This window comes from Paramormyrops kingsleyae, chromosome 5 (genome assembly GCF_048594095.1).
Source record: "Paramormyrops kingsleyae isolate MSU_618 chromosome 5, PKINGS_0.4, whole genome shotgun sequence".
NCBI lineage: Eukaryota > Metazoa > Chordata > Actinopteri > Osteoglossiformes > Mormyridae > Paramormyrops > Paramormyrops kingsleyae.
Genome location: NC_132801.1, coordinates 2,235,692 through 2,252,617, shown reverse-complemented (window position 1 = coordinate 2,252,617; position 16,926 = coordinate 2,235,692). Strand labels below are relative to the sequence as shown.

Here is a 16,926-nt window from a genome sequence, read left to right as displayed (position 1 = left end):
AAAAGTTTTTGTAATCTGCTGTCCACCAACAACAAGCACTAAGACCTTCCTGTCTGCCCTGTCAAGCTTCAACGGAAAAAATGACAAACGCTGGGCTTGAAAGTGCTTGTCGTTTATTTTTGGGGGAAAAAAAAAACACTTTTCTAACTCAACTTTACACTTTGGAAGTATCACATCTCCTCTTAGAAAAAAAAGAATTAAATGACCTGAAAACTCTCCTTTTCTGTCATTTCTCTAAACCAACTGAAAAAACAAACTAATTAAAAAGTTAAATGCTGATGAGCCAGCAGACGCAAACAGCCCCCTCACTCTCAGTTACACCCATTTTGGAACAGTGGGGGAGGGCAGAGAATTGATGGACAGGACAAAATGAGTCAATCATTTTAATAATAAAAAATACCAACAACAGGTGAAGTGAGACACCCTCGGGCCGACGGCGTCGAAGCAGCCAGACGGCACAAAAGCAAACGAACGGGGGACGCGTCACCCAGAGCCAAAGCCCGATCCACGGAGGCTCATGGGAAATAAACATCAAGTGAACCCAGAGACACGGTCATGGTGTCCAACTCACCAAAGGCTTCCAGCCACCAACGACCCCCATACTGCCATTGAGGCAGGGGGCGCAAAGCCATTGTTCATTCCAGCTCTGATTCAGGTACATTCCTGGTCCTACTTACAATACACAGCGAGCTATGACTACTGAGAAATGCACTTAATGTCAGTTATGGGGTCATTAACAGCGGCGACTGCTGTTGTCGGCCAAACAGGCTGTCAATAAGAACAGGGCCTGTCTGTCTCTGGGCCCCTCACAGGATGATCCAGGTCCCACGATCGCTGTCTGCCAGCACCTGCAGAGACGAGCCTGAAAGGGGCAAGGAGGCGGATGCTGAGGGGAAAGGCGCATACACAGACACACACCCACGCATGCACGCACACAAACACACACACACACCCACGCATGCACGTACACAAACACCCACGCATGCACGTACACAAACACACACACCCACGCATGCACGTACACAAACACACACACCCACACCCACGCATGCACGTACACAAACACACACACCCACACCCACGCATGCACGTACACAAACACACACACACATACACATGCACGTACACAAACACATACACATGCACGTACACAAACACACATACACATGCACGTACACAAACACACATACACATGCACGTACACAAACACACATACACATGCACGTACACAAACACACACACACACACACCCACGCATGCACGTACACAAACACACACACACCCACGCATGCACGTACACAAACACCCCCACGCACACACACCCATGCATGCACGCACACAAACACACACACACCCACGCATGCACGCACACAAAAACACACACACACGCACACACTCTCTGTTCCCACCTTTATGCAGGGCCTCGTTGGTCATGCGGTTGATGTATCGGGAACTGCTTTCCGGAACCAGCCACTTCATCACTGTGTTCACACATGACTTCCTGTAGGAGCTCCACACACTGCCACTGCAGACATATACGCACACACACAGTAAGAGAAAGACGTTCATAAAGCAAAGGGGTAAAGCCACGATTCACCATGGGGCCAGTAACATGAAGCTGACCCCCACGTCTAATTCTGCACTTACAGCCCAGAGCCCAGTGCATCGAGCCGGTTTGCCTTATAGAGGCTGATATCTACTTCTGTGTGGAACTGACGCTCTAAGTACGGCATACCTGCATACCGGTATCTATGCTGTAGCCTGACCAGAAATGTAACTACACGTTGTGGAGATGCAGACCACAACAACTGTGATTGGTCTGCTTGGTAGCATTGCAATTTTTGCTTTTGGTTGTTTCCAGCTGGGGGAATTTTAGTGTGGAACGAATCGCATTTAGTTTGCTGTTTCTGCTATGGTTGCAGCCATTCATGCTAGGGCTACACGATAATTGGAAAATTTCAGATGTCGCGATGTGAGTGTTTTACGATAAATATCCTGCTATTTATACAGCAAAAGGAGTTCAAAATATCTTTTTCATGTTTCAACGAAACTTAAACCCCCCGAACTCTGCCAACTAGTGTTTTGTCGGTGTAACTGCAGAGCGACACAGACACACCAGCGCACAGGTATTAATGTTCGCAGTGGTATTGGCCACTTGTACAGGCTTGACGCAGAAGCAGAAATCAGTGTTTAGTGGTGTTGCTGAAGACCCATAAACGAGGAAGGGCTGTCACCAAAAAGGTGGTGGGAGCTGACCTGGTCTGACCCTTGACCTCGGTGAGGTCCCCGATGCCCACCGTGTGACACACACCGGTGCTCAGGTCCCAGCTCACCTGCACGCTGCTGTGGTAGGTGTTGGGCCTGCCGGCACAGACAGCACAGGACTATGAGGCCGACAGGGAGGCCACACTCGCACTGCACACTGCTTACCATCAGTATGAGAAACACGCACGCAGTAACACCAGTGAGCCCGGCTGAAATTCTATAGGCAAAACAAACTTACATATTTTACAGGAAATTAAAATGGAGAGGGAGTTAAAAAATTAATAAATGCCAGCGGTTAGTAGTACCAGCACAGTTGGGTGTCGTGTCATCTCCCTCACTAGAGGGCAGCAGTGCTCTCAACAGCAGAGGGACCATTTCCTCCTCTCATATCACTGCTGGATCTATGCTTCTATCCTCTGTGTAGAGTATGGACAGTGCCACCAGGTGGCGCCTCACCTGCAGTGCTCCTCCTCAGGGGTGGAGAAGGCCAGCAGCAGAAGGCCGATATTCATCACCACCACATTGGTCTCCGGACACACCTGTCACAGATGGATAAGAGTGACAATTTGGGGGCACTGTGGTGCCAAAAGTCAGAGGACCTCCCTACCGACTGGACGTTTCGTACGGGAAAAAGGGGCCTAAACACCGAGGGAACATGGTCCTGCACACGGAGCCCAGAGCATGGGCGTGACCACTGCATTTCACGAGTGAGCCAGCAGGGGGCTCCACACACCACTGGCACATGTCCAGGGTGCTCTGGGTGGGCGGGACTCAGCCTCACCTCCAGGATGACCACGTCGTAGTCGCTGAAGGAGCAGAACTGCGCAGCCCATGCAGCGTCGTTGCGGATCACCTCGTTGATGACATACTCAAAGTCCAGGGTTAGCTGCTCTACACACACACACGGCTGGGGGTTGTGGGGGGGGGGGGGACACATTAAGCTGGACAGTCTTCACAAACAAAAGCCTCAGGCTGACTATTCCTCCCAACAGTGCATGTGTATTTTTGGTCTCCATTTTGCTGGCAGTGTGACGGTGCTGTACGCACCCGACCGCTCTGTGGCCCAGTCACCAGCTGCAGGCCACGGCCCTTCACGTCGCTCACGGTGAAGGGAAGCTGCACCTTGTCGTCCTCATACTCAGACGGAGCTGCAGACAGAGCGGGATCGATGGAGATGAACAGAGCCATTACCCACAAGACACCTCTTCAGAGATTCACTGCTTTTATGATTTCAGAATAAAAGCTTCATTATGGTCAGATTACAGTTTTAGCAATGGCTTGTGATGTGTCCAGATTCACTCGGTAGGCGGCATCAGATTTGTCTCAAGTACTTATCCATAACTTACCAAACAAAATACAAGCCTTCTGGGTATTTTAGTTTTTTGATTGCAGTCACAGATTTTTATAAAACTGAGGTTTTCCTTGTGGGGCCCAGAAAAATGGTCCCCAAGGTAAAAAGTTACAGGTTTATTTGGGAAATCTGCTCCCCACAATGTAAGAATTACAAAGATGCTGCAGTGCTGCCCCCCCGAGGTACAGGCCACCTCTGTGTGCCCCCACAGGGGCCCAGACTCACCGTGCTCCTGCTCCGGGATGCCTGGCAGCTGCAGACAGTATTTGTGACGAGTGTAGTTAATGTAGCCTGGCTCAGAGGAGGAGGGGTCCTGGCTGGAGGGTGGGGATCGAGGTGAAGAGGACGATGCCGACGACGGGGACATTACTGTATCGCTGGGTCCCGGCTGGCGCCCCCTGGAGGGGGAGTGGTGCCCAGGACAGAGCTCAGCACCCCCCCGTGACCCTACCCCCAGCCCATCCCGCTCCCTCCCCTGCACCCTCCTAAAAATGTCTGCTGCAAACTCCCTGGCCCGGGCGGCGGCCTGCGATTGGTCGGCCGCAGGAGGGGAGGGGCCTGGCTGGCTGTCAGGAGAAGCTTGGGAGGAAGACGGGGAGGATGCGGTGAGGACTGTGGGCACAGGGGAATTTGTCCCAGGGCAGGAAGCTCTCTTTTTGTACAGGATCTGGCCTGTCTGATCCGGTTCCCCTTCTGGGGAGACAGAAAAACAGAGGAGTTATCCTCCAAACAGCCAGCGCATGAACGTGGGCGAAGCACCGGGACGGATGTGCGGCATCACCTGGGCAGAAGGACACGGCGCAGGCCACCAGCGAGTAGCTGGTGTTCAGTAGGACCACCTGGTCCTTCTTCAGCTGGAAGGCGGGCTGGAAGGTGGGGAAGGGGTACACCACCTGGTAGCGGGAGTTCAGCACGTAACCATGTTCCAGACACTCCAGGCCTCCTGCAGGTGGGGGGGGGGGGGGGGGGGGGGGGGTGAGAGCCAGGTGGAGGGTGGTGGGCGATGGGAGCCGGGCAGAGAGGAGGTACCTGTGCCAGGGGCGGGGGAGCTGCACTGTGTGCAGGGCCGGGATGGGGGCATGGAGGCCACGGTGATGTAGATGTCCCTGTTATTCTCATCACTCATCATGAGGTTCATCAGGACGGAACTGGAGCTGCGTGTGCTGAGTCAGAGACAAGTGTGAGGGGAAAGAAACACCTGAAAAGGTCCCTTTTGACCTTGAAAAGGGGCACCTGTGCACCTCCCCACACCAGCACCCCCCTGTTGCAGGCAAGGTGGCTGACCCCATCGCTGCCTGCTCCGGAAAAGGTCTTACATCTGTAACTTTCCCTCTCCTAAGTTTCCTCTGAGGGTAAGAATCATTTCTGTAGTTTTGCAACAAATTCCTATTTTTTCCATACATCTTTGCCACATAGCAAACAGGGTTTAGCAACCTTTAGGAGCACAGCTGCTTCATCATAAACTATCTGAAGGGGAAGAAAATGAACAGCAATGCTCCATGCTCCTTAGCCACTGTGCCACCTGCTGCCAGGAATGTGAATGAGCAGTGGCCTGGGCACTCACTTGAAGCCGAAGATGACTATCTTGGAGTGGTCATGGGGCCACTCGCACACAGTGAGGTAGAGCTCGCTGTAGATGTCCTCTCCCGCGAACAGCCGGACGTGCCTCACCTGTTTTTTTTGTGGGGGGGGGGGGGGGGTACACAGACATCAGCAGGGCCAGAAGTGGGCTGGAGGCAGAGCCCACCCCCAGGAGTTCACGGCCACACAGCCTACCTGTTTGAGCCGGCTGTGCAGGTTGAACTCCCACCAGTAGAGGTGGTAGATGTAGAAAGAGAAGTCATCGTCCTCCCCGCAGTCGCTGGTGTAAGACAGCACGTAGCGGCCACACTTGGTGAAGCCCAGGAAGATGTGACTGTGTGGCAAACACACGCATGTTTCTGCAGGGCTCGGAGAGGAGGGAGGTTTGCCCCCCCCCCCCAGAGAGCCAAAGGGACAGGGGGCAGCTACGAGGGACTCACCCTGCCCTGAGAAACTCCTCACTCACTATGTTCTTGAGGGGCACACAGACCCGAGGAGGAAGCTTCCGGAACAGCCGCTGGGACACCTGACCGGACAGCTGTTTCCCAAAAAAGACACAGCGTGAGATTCCACCGCAGGGGGGGGGGGGTTAGGGGAACGGCCGGCTGAGCACAGGACCGTCAGGTGATGTTTCTGCTAATGCAAATGAAGGATGGAGCAGCTCACGGGTATGAAACACATGGGCCCAGAGAGTGATGCTGAGCCAGTGGTGGTGAAGGGACCACTTTAACTAACCCCCACCACTAACCAGCCAGAGATGCCGGTTCACTGAAGAATGGGCATGGGTTCACCACGGTTCGGGCTGTAACCGATCCGACGTATTATAGCGGAACAAGGAAACGTGAGAATGACAAAGGTGACTGACGTACACCCCATTTTCACACACTAATCCTGACGGCAAAACGGACAAACCGCCTAAGTGGCTCTGTCACTGGTTTGAGTGCTTCGTCAACTGGGTGGCGTTCAACTAACCTGCCACCACTACTGCTACATTAAACCCACCGAGCAGTAATTCGTCGAATTCGTGCTTTTTTCGGAAATGGCCGTCCCGTGCTGGTTAGCTTAGCATCACAGAGCCGAGCGCGAGACGGAGCCATAGCGGGCTAGCTAACCTGAAAGTAGCCCCGCTGACCGCCCCTAACTTCAGATTATCGTAAGCAACTCACGGCAGCTCATAGAACAGAGGAAATGGCTCGTTCGCCGTTTACCTTGCTGCGATTGAGGAGTTTGACGATATGTTCTTTGTGTTTTCTCTGTGATTTCTGTTTGTTTTCGTCCTTTTCTGATTTCGAGCTGGGCGCCATTTTCCGCCGCTGAGGACTCTTTCGGTTGCACCCGCCCTGACTTCCAAGCGGTTTCTCCCATTGGCTGAAGCCGCTATTTCGATATCACCAATTCGCTGGAACAGTCGTCAATTAAAGCAAAGCACGGTGGCCCATGCGACGCGACCCGCGCTTATGATTGGCTGTGGCGTGTAGGGCGCTTCCTAGGGCCGCCCCCCGTTTCGTAGCAGGACTCTGCCGGTCCCATGCACGCGGCTTTCTAAGGAGACCTTGTGATGAGCTTTTCCGTATAGGCAACCGAGCGAGAAACTAGATACGAATAAGTCGGTGCAATCCTGAACAGCGTGCATTTGCCCCTCTTAAATTTCTTTCACCACCACCTTATGAACAACGCACGCATAGCTTAACCTTGGTTCCTAGGCCCCGTTAGTGGCACGTGTCTAAATCAAGAAAAGACTGCTTCACAAAACCACATTTACACCCAATGTAACCATGAAACTTTTTGATTTGGCCTGAGGATATTTCCCTCAGTGACCCAAGCAAGCGACATGCTGCATCCCTCACTGTCCGTACTCTGGAGGTGGATCAGGACGAGGTACACCTCAGCAAGCAAGCACACAGAGACAGGGGTGCATTCAGGGCAAGGGGGAGAGTGTGTGAGATGCTGGGTATCATCTTTTATTGTGAAGTTTTTAAAAACAAGCAGTAAAAACCAGGTGTACAACATAACATGACTCCTTGAGACAGGGAAGGGTAGGGCGTCCAAAACAAAACATTCAGGCCGGGCATTACAACGATCAAAGCAGAAGGCAGCGTACCCACGTCAACCGGGCCAAGGCGAAGCAGCGCCGGAGACAGACACACACACACACACACACACACCCTGGGACAGAGGAAAACCAACACCAGCCACAGAGATGTGGGAGGTGGGACAAACTAAAAATCATGTCAAAAGGGCTTGAGCAGGTGCTAAGTCAGTACTGGGAATGTTCCATCTTAAAACAAAACCGTCTACAGCAGACAGACAACCCCCCCCCTCAATGAGCGACAAAACCAGGCGGGTCTCAGCGCCTCACAGACCGGGTCTCACGAAAACAAGAGTGCGAGTCCATCGGGGGCGGGTCCACGTCAGCCAGTGGGCAGGGACATCCTTTATTTCAGGTGATATGGGGGAGGGGGAGAAAGTGAATGGGGTTTATAGCGCTGATTTCACTGTTCATCGGGAAGGACGGGGGGGGGGGGGCAGCCTTTCCGCTCGGCGTCCGTCAGAATCCAACAAAAAAACAAACTTAAAAAATGAATGTCCAAACAGCTCGCTGGGTTCGCAGGGCGAGGCTCCGACTTCAAGGCCGGCTCAGGGGGCGTCACTGCGTCTGCAAGGAAGGCGGCGGTCAGAGCCACACACTAGCGCCCCCCACCCGACACCACCACCGCGCCGGCTTGCGGGCTCCGTACCTGCTGTCCCTGCTGGGGGGCGGTCGGCTGGGGGGCGCCCTGGCCTGGCTGTCCGTAATAAGCAGCCTGCTGTCTGTAGTACTCGGCCCAGGCTGCACTGTAGTCCGGCTGGGCGCCGGCCGGCGCGGGGGAGGCTGCTGTGCCTCCGGTCTGAGCTGGAGGGGGGGACAGATAGGCTGGTGAGGGTGCCGTCCGGGGGACAGCAGCAAGACAGACCCTCAGTGGCCCGCGAGGGCACACCATCCCTTACCCATTTTCTTGTAGTACTCCTCCCAGGCTTTGGTGTAGTCGGGTTGGCCTCCCGGCCCCGCGGCACCCTGGGATTGGTCGGCAGGGGCCGGCGCCCCAGCGGGGGCGGAGGGGGCCGGACTGGGCATGGCACCGCCGCCAGGCTGCTGGTAGTACTGCGCGTAGTAGGCAGCCCAGGCGGCGTTGGGGTCAGCCACCTTGCCTGCAACGGGGGTGGGGGTGCTGGTGAGGGGAGGTGCGCAGGTGCCCCTATTCAAGGTCAAAGCACGTTGGTTTGGGCACTCACTGGGGTCGTGGGGTGCAGGCGGCTGCCACTGTTGGTACGCGTTTCCCCAGCCCTGGGGGGCGTACTGATGGCCTCCGGGGGGGCCGCCACTATGAGGAAAATGAGAGAGCATGGATTTAGCAAACTGAACACACCACACACAGAGAACACATGGCACACACTAAGGGAGACGGGCCCTGGGTGCTCACTGTGGGGGGGCGCCCGGAGGGCCCGGGCTGTAGGGATTGGGGGTGTAGGGGCCCATGGGGCCAGCTGGGCCGGGGCCTCCGGGACCTGGGCCCATCGGACACAAAGGACCCTGTAAAGAGCAGGAGGAGACGTCAGAGAGCTGGGAGGGAGGGAGGGGGGCTTGGGGGGCTTGACACTGACACACCCAGACAGACCTCGATCTTCTCCTCGATCAGCTGCTTGGCGTGGTCGATCTGCTGCGGGGAGCCGCGGATGACAAACAGCTTGTAGCCGGGGTCGCCGTTGGGGTGCGGCTGGCGGGAGATCTCCACGAAGGCCCCCGTCTGCTGGTTGATGGCCTTCACATTCTCGCCCCCCCGTCCGATGACCAGGCCGCACTTGTGGCTGGGAATGGAGAAGGTGACCTCCCCACCAGGGGGCCCCCAATTGCCTTGGCCACGTCCCCAACCCCTGCCCCCCGGGGGCATTCCTGCACCTGGAGGCCCGGGGGGGCCCTGTGGAGCACAGGACGACATGATGAGATCCAACATAATCAGCAGCACTGAACACTGCTGCGCAGGCACACCGGTGTTTCCCTCCATTTAATATACTATCATCTATCCCATAATGCAGTGGGGTAAACACACCCAGCAAGGCATTCTGGGACACCACTGTCTCTGCCAACCCATGCTGGCTATATAGTGTCTTACCCAACAATTGTCCCTAAAGTGCTGAATGATTAAAAGTGAAAGGGGAGCAGCTTGTTGGCCCCACCTCCACAAAGACCCACCCCCTGGCCCTCCTCTCGAACCCGGATGCTCTGCACCAGGTCGTTGATGATGCTGGCGGCGTGCTCGCACCGCTCCGGGGGGCCCATGATGTGTGCCACCTTGTCTGGCCCCTGGCCATCGTCTGGAACGGCAATAGGACGGGTGAGAGAGGGCTAACGACGCCGTTAAAGAGGGTAAGAAAGGGCCCATTCTGACAATTCAGTTATGAATCACCGGCAGTACAGAGAGCGCAGTGCCTTATGATCATTCTGCAAAGCATCACTGCTTTATACGGGCTACTCTACCAGCTGTGGTGGGTACCTGGTTTGAACTGTATCCTGACTCCAGCATCATTCTGGATCTTCTTGATCATCTCACCATTACGACCGATCACAACTCCCACTGAGTGCCGAGGGACAGGAATCTGGGTGGAGCAGAAGGCTGGGGTGAGGAGTGTGGTCAGTGGGAGGAAGAGAGGGAGAGTGGACAGGAGAAAGGGAGAGAGTAGGTGGAAGAGGGAGGGAGGGGGAGGGAAAAATACAGAGGGAAGGAGAAGAGGAGGACAGGAAAGAGGGAGGAGAGAGGGCATGTTGGCCAGTGGGGGGAGGAAGGGCAACTGACCAGATGTGATGGAACCACACACACACACACGCACACAAGCCCTCTAAGCTCACCGAGCTATAAAACGCACACACGGAATAGCGGCACACTCACGTCCATGCCACCGCCGCCGCCGCCACCACCGCCACCGCCACCCATGCGTGAGCCGTACTCGTTCCTGTCCCCAAAGCCAGGGTGGTCCCTCTCCCGCAGAATCTCCTGGACCAGCTCCCGGGCTTGCTGTGCACATGGGAGGAGGGGTTATATGGGGGCACTCTGTCATCCGGCATGTAGACACACTGATGAGTGACCGGCAGCAGCAGATGGGGGAGCGCGGGTGAGCGGGCGATCGAGCAGGTGGGCGGGACTCCGTGCCGTCAGTCACCCCTCTGTGAAGCAATACCTGGATCTTGTACGGCTCCCCGATGATGCGCAAGGGCTTGTCCACATTGGGCCCCTGGGACCCATCCTGGATGAGAATCATTTTCACACCAGCGCGCTCCTGAAAAGTGGGAAGGGGTCAGAATCCAGGCTGAGAGCCCATAAGCCAAAGCCCAGTGGGACTTGGGAGTAGAAACCTCTGATCAGTGTTGGGTTAAAACAGTGTTTCCCTACAGTCCCCAGGACCCCCAGTTTAGGACAGGGTAATTACTCGAAAATGAATCAAAACCAAAAATCAGAACCTCTAATCTACATAATCTTGCCCATTTCAGTCACTTTATTTTTTTAATTCTGTTAATACTTTCCCCAGTGTGTATTCCTGTACTGTCCCCTTAAAAACATGTCATGTCATGTGACTCCACCCCATCCAATCTGCAGCATGGAAGCAAAATGGAGGAGAACTCAAACACCGAGCCGACTGAGCAACTCAAACAGCTTGTACCAAAGAAAAATTCTGTGTCCGTCACTTGGACACATTATGGCTTTAGTGAAGATGACACCAAACAAATAGTAGTCAAATTTAAACACTGCAGGAAAAGCGTTTCAGCGGCCAATGGGAATGCCACCAGTCTGTATCAACACTTGGAGCACAATCATGTCACAGAATATGAACAGTGCATGGCTCAGAAAAACCAGCAACAAGTGCCTGCACAGTGCAGTTGTCTAACAAGCATGTACAAATGCTACACAATATGAAAAGGATTTACAGTCAAACCTCGGATTGCAAGTAACTTGCTGTGAGTGTTTTGCAAGACGAGCAAAAACTTTAAATAAATTTTAACTTGATAAACGACCGAGATCTTGCAATACGAGTATCACGTACAGTAAAACCGGTCTAAGTCGACACTCGCGGGACCAGCTTAAAAGTGACGACCTAGAGAATTGACGAGATACACCTAAGTCGACACTTTGGCGACTTATGTCTATCTCGCCGTTTTGTCGACTAGTAAATATAACTCGCCGTTTTGCCGACTTATAAAATCGACACTTCGGCGACTTATGTCTATCTCGCCGTTTTGCCGACTAGTAAATATAACACCATACCTCTACTACACCGCACTATACACGTGAGACTTAAGACCAGGGAGCGACTAGTGCGATAGGTGGGGATTCCCCATTTCTACATTGCCGTGGTGACAAGCAGGCGGCGGGAATACAGCGACTGGGGTGTCGACTTACAGGTAGGAAAATCCTGTATCCTTTGTGTTGTTCGGGACCGGGATTTAGGTGACGACTAAGGGAATTTGACGACTTACAAGCGGCGAGTTACACAAGGAATTTTAAAGGAAACATCATCAGGAAAAATCGGGACTTTTGCTTGAGCGTCGACTTGTGCACATTGACGAGTTACAAGACGGCGACTTAGACCAGTTTTACTGTATACGCTTTGTCCGCCGAGCGTCACGTAATCACAACTGAGCCGATGATTCTCTTGCTGCGGGATTGTGGGTAATTGTCTCATGCTTGGTCTCAGTCGACGTCCCTCACTCATATAGTGAAAATTTAGTAGAAAAGCAGCACCCGAATAAGGGCGTAGCAGTGAGAGCGATGAATCTTTAATGACAATGCAATGTCACATTTCCGCAAAACCGAAAAGGAGGCAAAAGCGGCTGTCATTGGATAGGTTCCTTGTTAAAGTCGCACAAAAAGAAAAAGATTCCAGTGAGCCGACAGATAGCAGTGATTCTGTTAGTTATAGTGAGTCGTCCTACAAAATTGTTTTACATTGGAACTAAAATGTAACCTTTTTCATAAAGCATTTTCATTTCAAGCAATGTGTTCTTTGATTTCAGTTGTTTGAAATTCAATAAATAACCACAAATAGTTAATCTGTGTGCGTTTCCTTCAATTATTTGAAAATCACAAAGATCTCATTAGAAAAAGAAAAATCCCAGCTGTAAGAGTTGAGGATTTTTACAGCACAAACCTTATCAGTGAACTATGAGGGCAAAAAACAAACCCAAAAACAAAATAATCGTTCATTAATCGTAATTGAGGTTAAAAAGTTCAGCTAACAGTGATATTGATTTGAGGTCACATTGCCCAGCCCAACTCTAATGCGCCACATTTTTGTTCCCTCTCAGGCCCCATCACCTCTCTACCAGGTATTTATGTTCTTGACTGTGATTCATTCCTGATTGATTGGTCCAGGTGTGCTGGAAGTGGGGAGGAGCAAAATGTAGACTGCCGGTGAGTTCCAGAGGACTGGGTTGAGAAACGGTGGATTAAATGAATGGGCTTCCCTTATTCAGGTCCATAGACCCCAAAAAACAGAGGCAGTCACCTCAGAACCTGAGTCGTCCCTCACTGACTGACGGCACGTTTATGCCGGAGGCCAGCGGCTCACGACGCGAGCGAGGCGTACCTGCAGCTGCTTGATGGTCTCCCCGCCCTTGCCGATGATCAGCCCCGCCTTGCCGGCTGGGATCATCATCTCCTGCATGGAGCCACTCTGGCCGTTGGTGGATTCGTAGAAGGCAGAGGGGGGCGTGCCCCTCCCCCGCGACACGATCTCGTCCAGGAGCATCTTGGCCTTCCTGCGGGTCGGGCCGAGACCGTTGGAAAAGGCACCGAGGCCCCGGAAAGGGACATGGGACGCAGCACGGTACTTACTCTATGGCGTCAGGTGACCCCGTGAGCGCGACGTTTCTTTCCGGAAGACCTCCGCTTTCTGGGAACAGGGGCGAGAGGTTAGCTGACACGCCACAGTTCAGCAGAGTGAGGCATTATCACATAAAAGAACCAGAGCACCCTGAAGGCAGGGCAGACTGAAGACCCACCTGGGGCGATCTGCACCTTGCAGCCGGAATCCTGCTGAATCTTGTTAATTTGCTCGCCACCCCGGCCGATGACTGAGGAAAGAGCAGATGATAGGGGGTGATCACGCTATGAGCCCCTCCCCTGGCAACTTACAGAGCAGATCAACTACTTCTACAGCAGCGCCACAAAGCGTGGCTCTCCACCCAGCAAGGGGAGGCCGGCGATTACACTGCCGTCTGCTTAAAGCAGAGCGGCTGGACATAAATAACAATTAATAAAATTACGCTTCCTAAGAAAGAAATTGCGCAAATTCTAAAAATCCACTTTGAATTTAATGAAACCAGAGAAAAACAACCAGCAGTCAGACAGAAAAGGATGGCTTGGCAAGCAAGTGTGACTACTGTACTCATCGCGTACTCATGCTCTACTTACTCAGGCCAACCATGCTGTCCGGCACTTTGTGCTCCTCTGTCAGGGTGGCCGGCCTGAAATGAAGCAAAACAAATGAGAAGCATGGCTGACATCAGGCACAGCAGGCTTGTAATCACGCTCACAGCGAGCCGGGGGATACAGGAATGTGAGCTAAATGTCCGCCACCACTCCGATAGTGGAATGAAATCTGCTTCAGATCAACTTAATCTTGAATTAATCTGCACCTTAATCATTAAGTACCACAAAGTGTGACACAAATGAGCAGATTCAAGAGGAGTGCTGCAGTCGGCAAAGGCGGAGCTTCTGAGCCTCTGATGACCCCCAATGACCTCTCAGGTAGGAACGTGAAAGAGTGTGGGAAAAGGAGGAGTGTGAAAAAGAAGGAGTGTGAAAAAGCAGGAGGGCTGGGATCCTACCTCTGAGACATGGCGGCCAACTGGGCTCCGATGGCTGAAAGGGGACAGAGGGGACACGGGTCCAGTTACTGACATGAGGGCCAAACACATGAAAAAGTTGTGGAAAGCGGTCAGTCTGTACATAGGTACAGGGCACGGTGAAGATATTTACACAAGGAGGAAGAGTCCCGGTCAATCTGGGGGGCCATTTTCTTGCTGTCTGGCTGCTCTGAAGGAAATAAGAGACATAAGTTCCAGTTAGTAGAGAAGGCCATTATGAGACCACAGAGAGACTGCAGGCACAGACTGGAAAGTGATAGAGCATACACACCACCTACGACAGAATCTGAGAATTTTAGAGCCGTCTGCGTTTGGTCCAGCTGCCTTCAAGACAGATGGTTCTCCGCTAGAAAGTGATGCGATACATCACCCAGGGCTGCGGGCTCTTAAACTCCTAAAGTGCCGCGGGTATGGTGCTCTTACCTGCATCCTCCAGCTGGCGTTTCTGAGGTGCGAACGGGAAGCTCTCGGTAGCGCCGCCGCCGCCGCCGCCGCCGCCTCCACTGCTGCTGTTCAGCGGTGCTCCGGCAGTATCCCCGCCGATCTTCGCTGCGATCTGGGGGCACAGGAGCAAAGCCGGGAGTCACAACGAGGCGTGGGGGGCAACAGAGCTCCCGGAAGCTGTCCAGGAACCGCCGAGCCCCATTCCAGGGGATCAGGAACCCTTCTAAGTAACCGGTTCATTCAACATAAATAGAAGTACCAAGCAGACAGCGCTTGTGCTGTTAACGAAGCAGACAGGTGTCTTGGACCGGCAAAAGAGCAGCCCAGCATCCCGACGCGCTAAACGCCGCACAAGCGCTATATATTTGGGAGAAACGCGATTATATACCATACCACACCAAACACAACCCAGGCCCGAACACACGTGACGCCGGGACCTGCCAGCGCACCCAGCGTGGACCCGCAAGCGGGATGCGATGCGGCAGCTTTTAAAGCGCCAAGCTGCATGTACGGTCTCCCCTTCATAAAAGCCTCCACACTCCCCAGTCGCCCGTGCAAACATGCCGGTACAAGCGCAGGCCTGCAGGCGAGCAAAGGGCCAGCAGATCGTCCCACTTAAACAAAACTAGCAACACCTCGGTAAGCACGAACTGCGCGGGAGGCACTCGGCCAAGGAGCCAGTAGCGGAGAGACCAGCAAAGGGCGGTGGAGGCCCGTCGGTCCGGCAGCACGGATCCACGTTGGCCCGCGTGCTCATTTTCCCGCGTTACCGCGCCAATCTGGCCGCTCTGAGCTATAGCCACGGCCCGGAGGCGGCGGGACACACGCTGTCCCCATTGATCTCCGGATGCTACAGCAGCGCCGCTCCGCGTTCCCCACGCGAAGCCGCCTGCAGCCGTGGTCTCTCACCTGGCGGGCCCGCTGTACAGCGTCCGCGAACGCGTCCTTCTTGAGGCCGCCACCGCCTGCGCCAAGGGGCGCTCCGGCCCCGGGTGGCGGTACCGAACTGTATTCCGACATGATGGGCTCGCTGAGAGAGCGGGGAGGGGGAGGCAGTGTAGGCCGGGCCCTGCTGCGCAGAAGCGGGAAACCAGGAAAGGTGAAGCGCGGGGCGGAACCAGGAAGCTGCGACAGAGGGTTGGGGGGCGGGATCCCGGCTCCGAGGATCTGTGCGCTTATCATTTCCGGTTTCGTCACCCAATCAAAAAATCGGTAGACAAAGCCAATAGGAACTCGGTCGAGAGATCCCTAGCTCAGTTTCTGGCCTATGGTAGCAAGTCCAAAGTCCGGAATAGCCAAATCAATTGATTGTACACTGTTGGCGGTGTCAAGGCTGCCAATCGAATTTGATTAAATATTTGACAGACTGAGATTTTAGCCAATGGCTACCAAGACGCGTCAAGGCGCCTGAAGTTACTGGCAAAAACAAAGCGATGACGATTTAATGCTGTTGAAAAAATACTGCTAACCAGTTTGCAGCGCGCATGTGCATTAATGCACGACATTACGTCATGTTTCGCATAATTTTGGGGGTCAGGTGGAACTGGAGTTTTTCCTTTATCAATTAATCTTTCACAAAGTACTTTGTCGTTGTCATCGAATCGTGTGAAGGTTCTGCTTTAATTTAGAACTTAACCGAACTTACGCAATATTACTTTTTGCTAAGCTCGACCTAAACCTTGATAAAATTAAAAATGAAGTGGAATTTTAGGCATGTTAAAGCCTTCGCGATCCGACCTTCCAGTTGTAGAGAAGAGTATCCCTCAACTTAATAGCGAAACATCTCAGAGTTTTACACCATCTAAACCATCAATAGGAGGGCTTGGCTGTTATGCCAGAGGAGGAAAAGACGTCTGTCCTAAGAAGAGATGTTGGAATACCACGTTTACCCTTGATAGATTCCAATAACAATAAGTCAGCTATCCGTATGGCCGTGTACTGGACTTTGAGACACAACAACGTTTCCTGGGAAGTGCACTGACAGCATTGTATACAGTGATTTTGGTGCCAACGATGTCTGAACGGTTTTATATTAAGTTTATGGTGCTGCTTAAGAATATGACTTCGGTTTTGCCAGATTGGCTCCAGTTTCTGAGATATTTAATACTTAATTAATTAATTAACGCAACACGTTTGAAAAGCATTAAGAATTGCAAGAATATTTTTTATTTTAGTTACAACTAGTAAGTAAACAGTCTAACATCATAAAAAAAGAAATTAAAAATATCTAACAGTGACAGGAAAAAGTTATGTATGATTTGACTAATTAATACATTACTTAGTTATTAATTGTTATTAATGTCAATGCTTTAAAAAAGTACCGTGGCTGGTTGAAAAAGACGACTAATGTCTACGAAGCGCGATGCGACCTTTGTAAAAAAGTCAT

General features: G+C 52.9%; 2 protein-coding genes across 2 annotated transcripts; both read right to left on the bottom strand.

The window, feature by feature from the left end:
• Window positions 1-369: 369 nt before the first annotated feature.
• Window positions 370-6,729, bottom strand: dcaf15 (DDB1 and CUL4 associated factor 15). The gene is made up of 13 exons (XM_023840999.2): window positions 6,406-6,729; window positions 5,638-5,735; window positions 5,393-5,531; window positions 5,181-5,287; window positions 4,646-4,779; window positions 4,398-4,559; window positions 3,842-4,309; window positions 3,313-3,413; window positions 3,047-3,172; window positions 2,722-2,804; window positions 2,257-2,361; window positions 1,410-1,525; window positions 370-862 (listed from the first exon to the last, which is right to left on the bottom strand). Exons 1-13 carry the CDS (start codon window positions 6,499-6,501, stop codon window positions 807-809), a joined length of 1,791 nt encoding a protein of 596 aa, XP_023696767.1. The 5' UTR covers window positions 6,502-6,729; the 3' UTR covers window positions 370-806.
• Window positions 6,730-7,137: 408 nt separating this feature from the next.
• On the bottom strand, window positions 7,138-15,673 carry khsrp (KH-type splicing regulatory protein). Its single transcript, XM_023840997.2, has 18 exons — window positions 15,450-15,673; window positions 14,520-14,652; window positions 14,209-14,265; window positions 14,058-14,091; window positions 13,642-13,694; window positions 13,230-13,301; window positions 13,063-13,120; window positions 12,815-12,986; window positions 10,412-10,510; window positions 10,123-10,248; window positions 9,730-9,832; window positions 9,429-9,550; window positions 8,854-9,153; window positions 8,659-8,768; window positions 8,471-8,559; window positions 8,186-8,386; window positions 7,936-8,090; window positions 7,138-7,853 (listed from the first exon to the last, which is right to left on the bottom strand). Exons 1-18 carry the CDS (start codon window positions 15,558-15,560, stop codon window positions 7,845-7,847), a joined length of 2,004 nt encoding a protein of 667 aa, XP_023696765.1. The 5' UTR covers window positions 15,561-15,673; the 3' UTR covers window positions 7,138-7,844.
• Window positions 15,674-16,926: the final 1,253 nt, after the last annotated feature.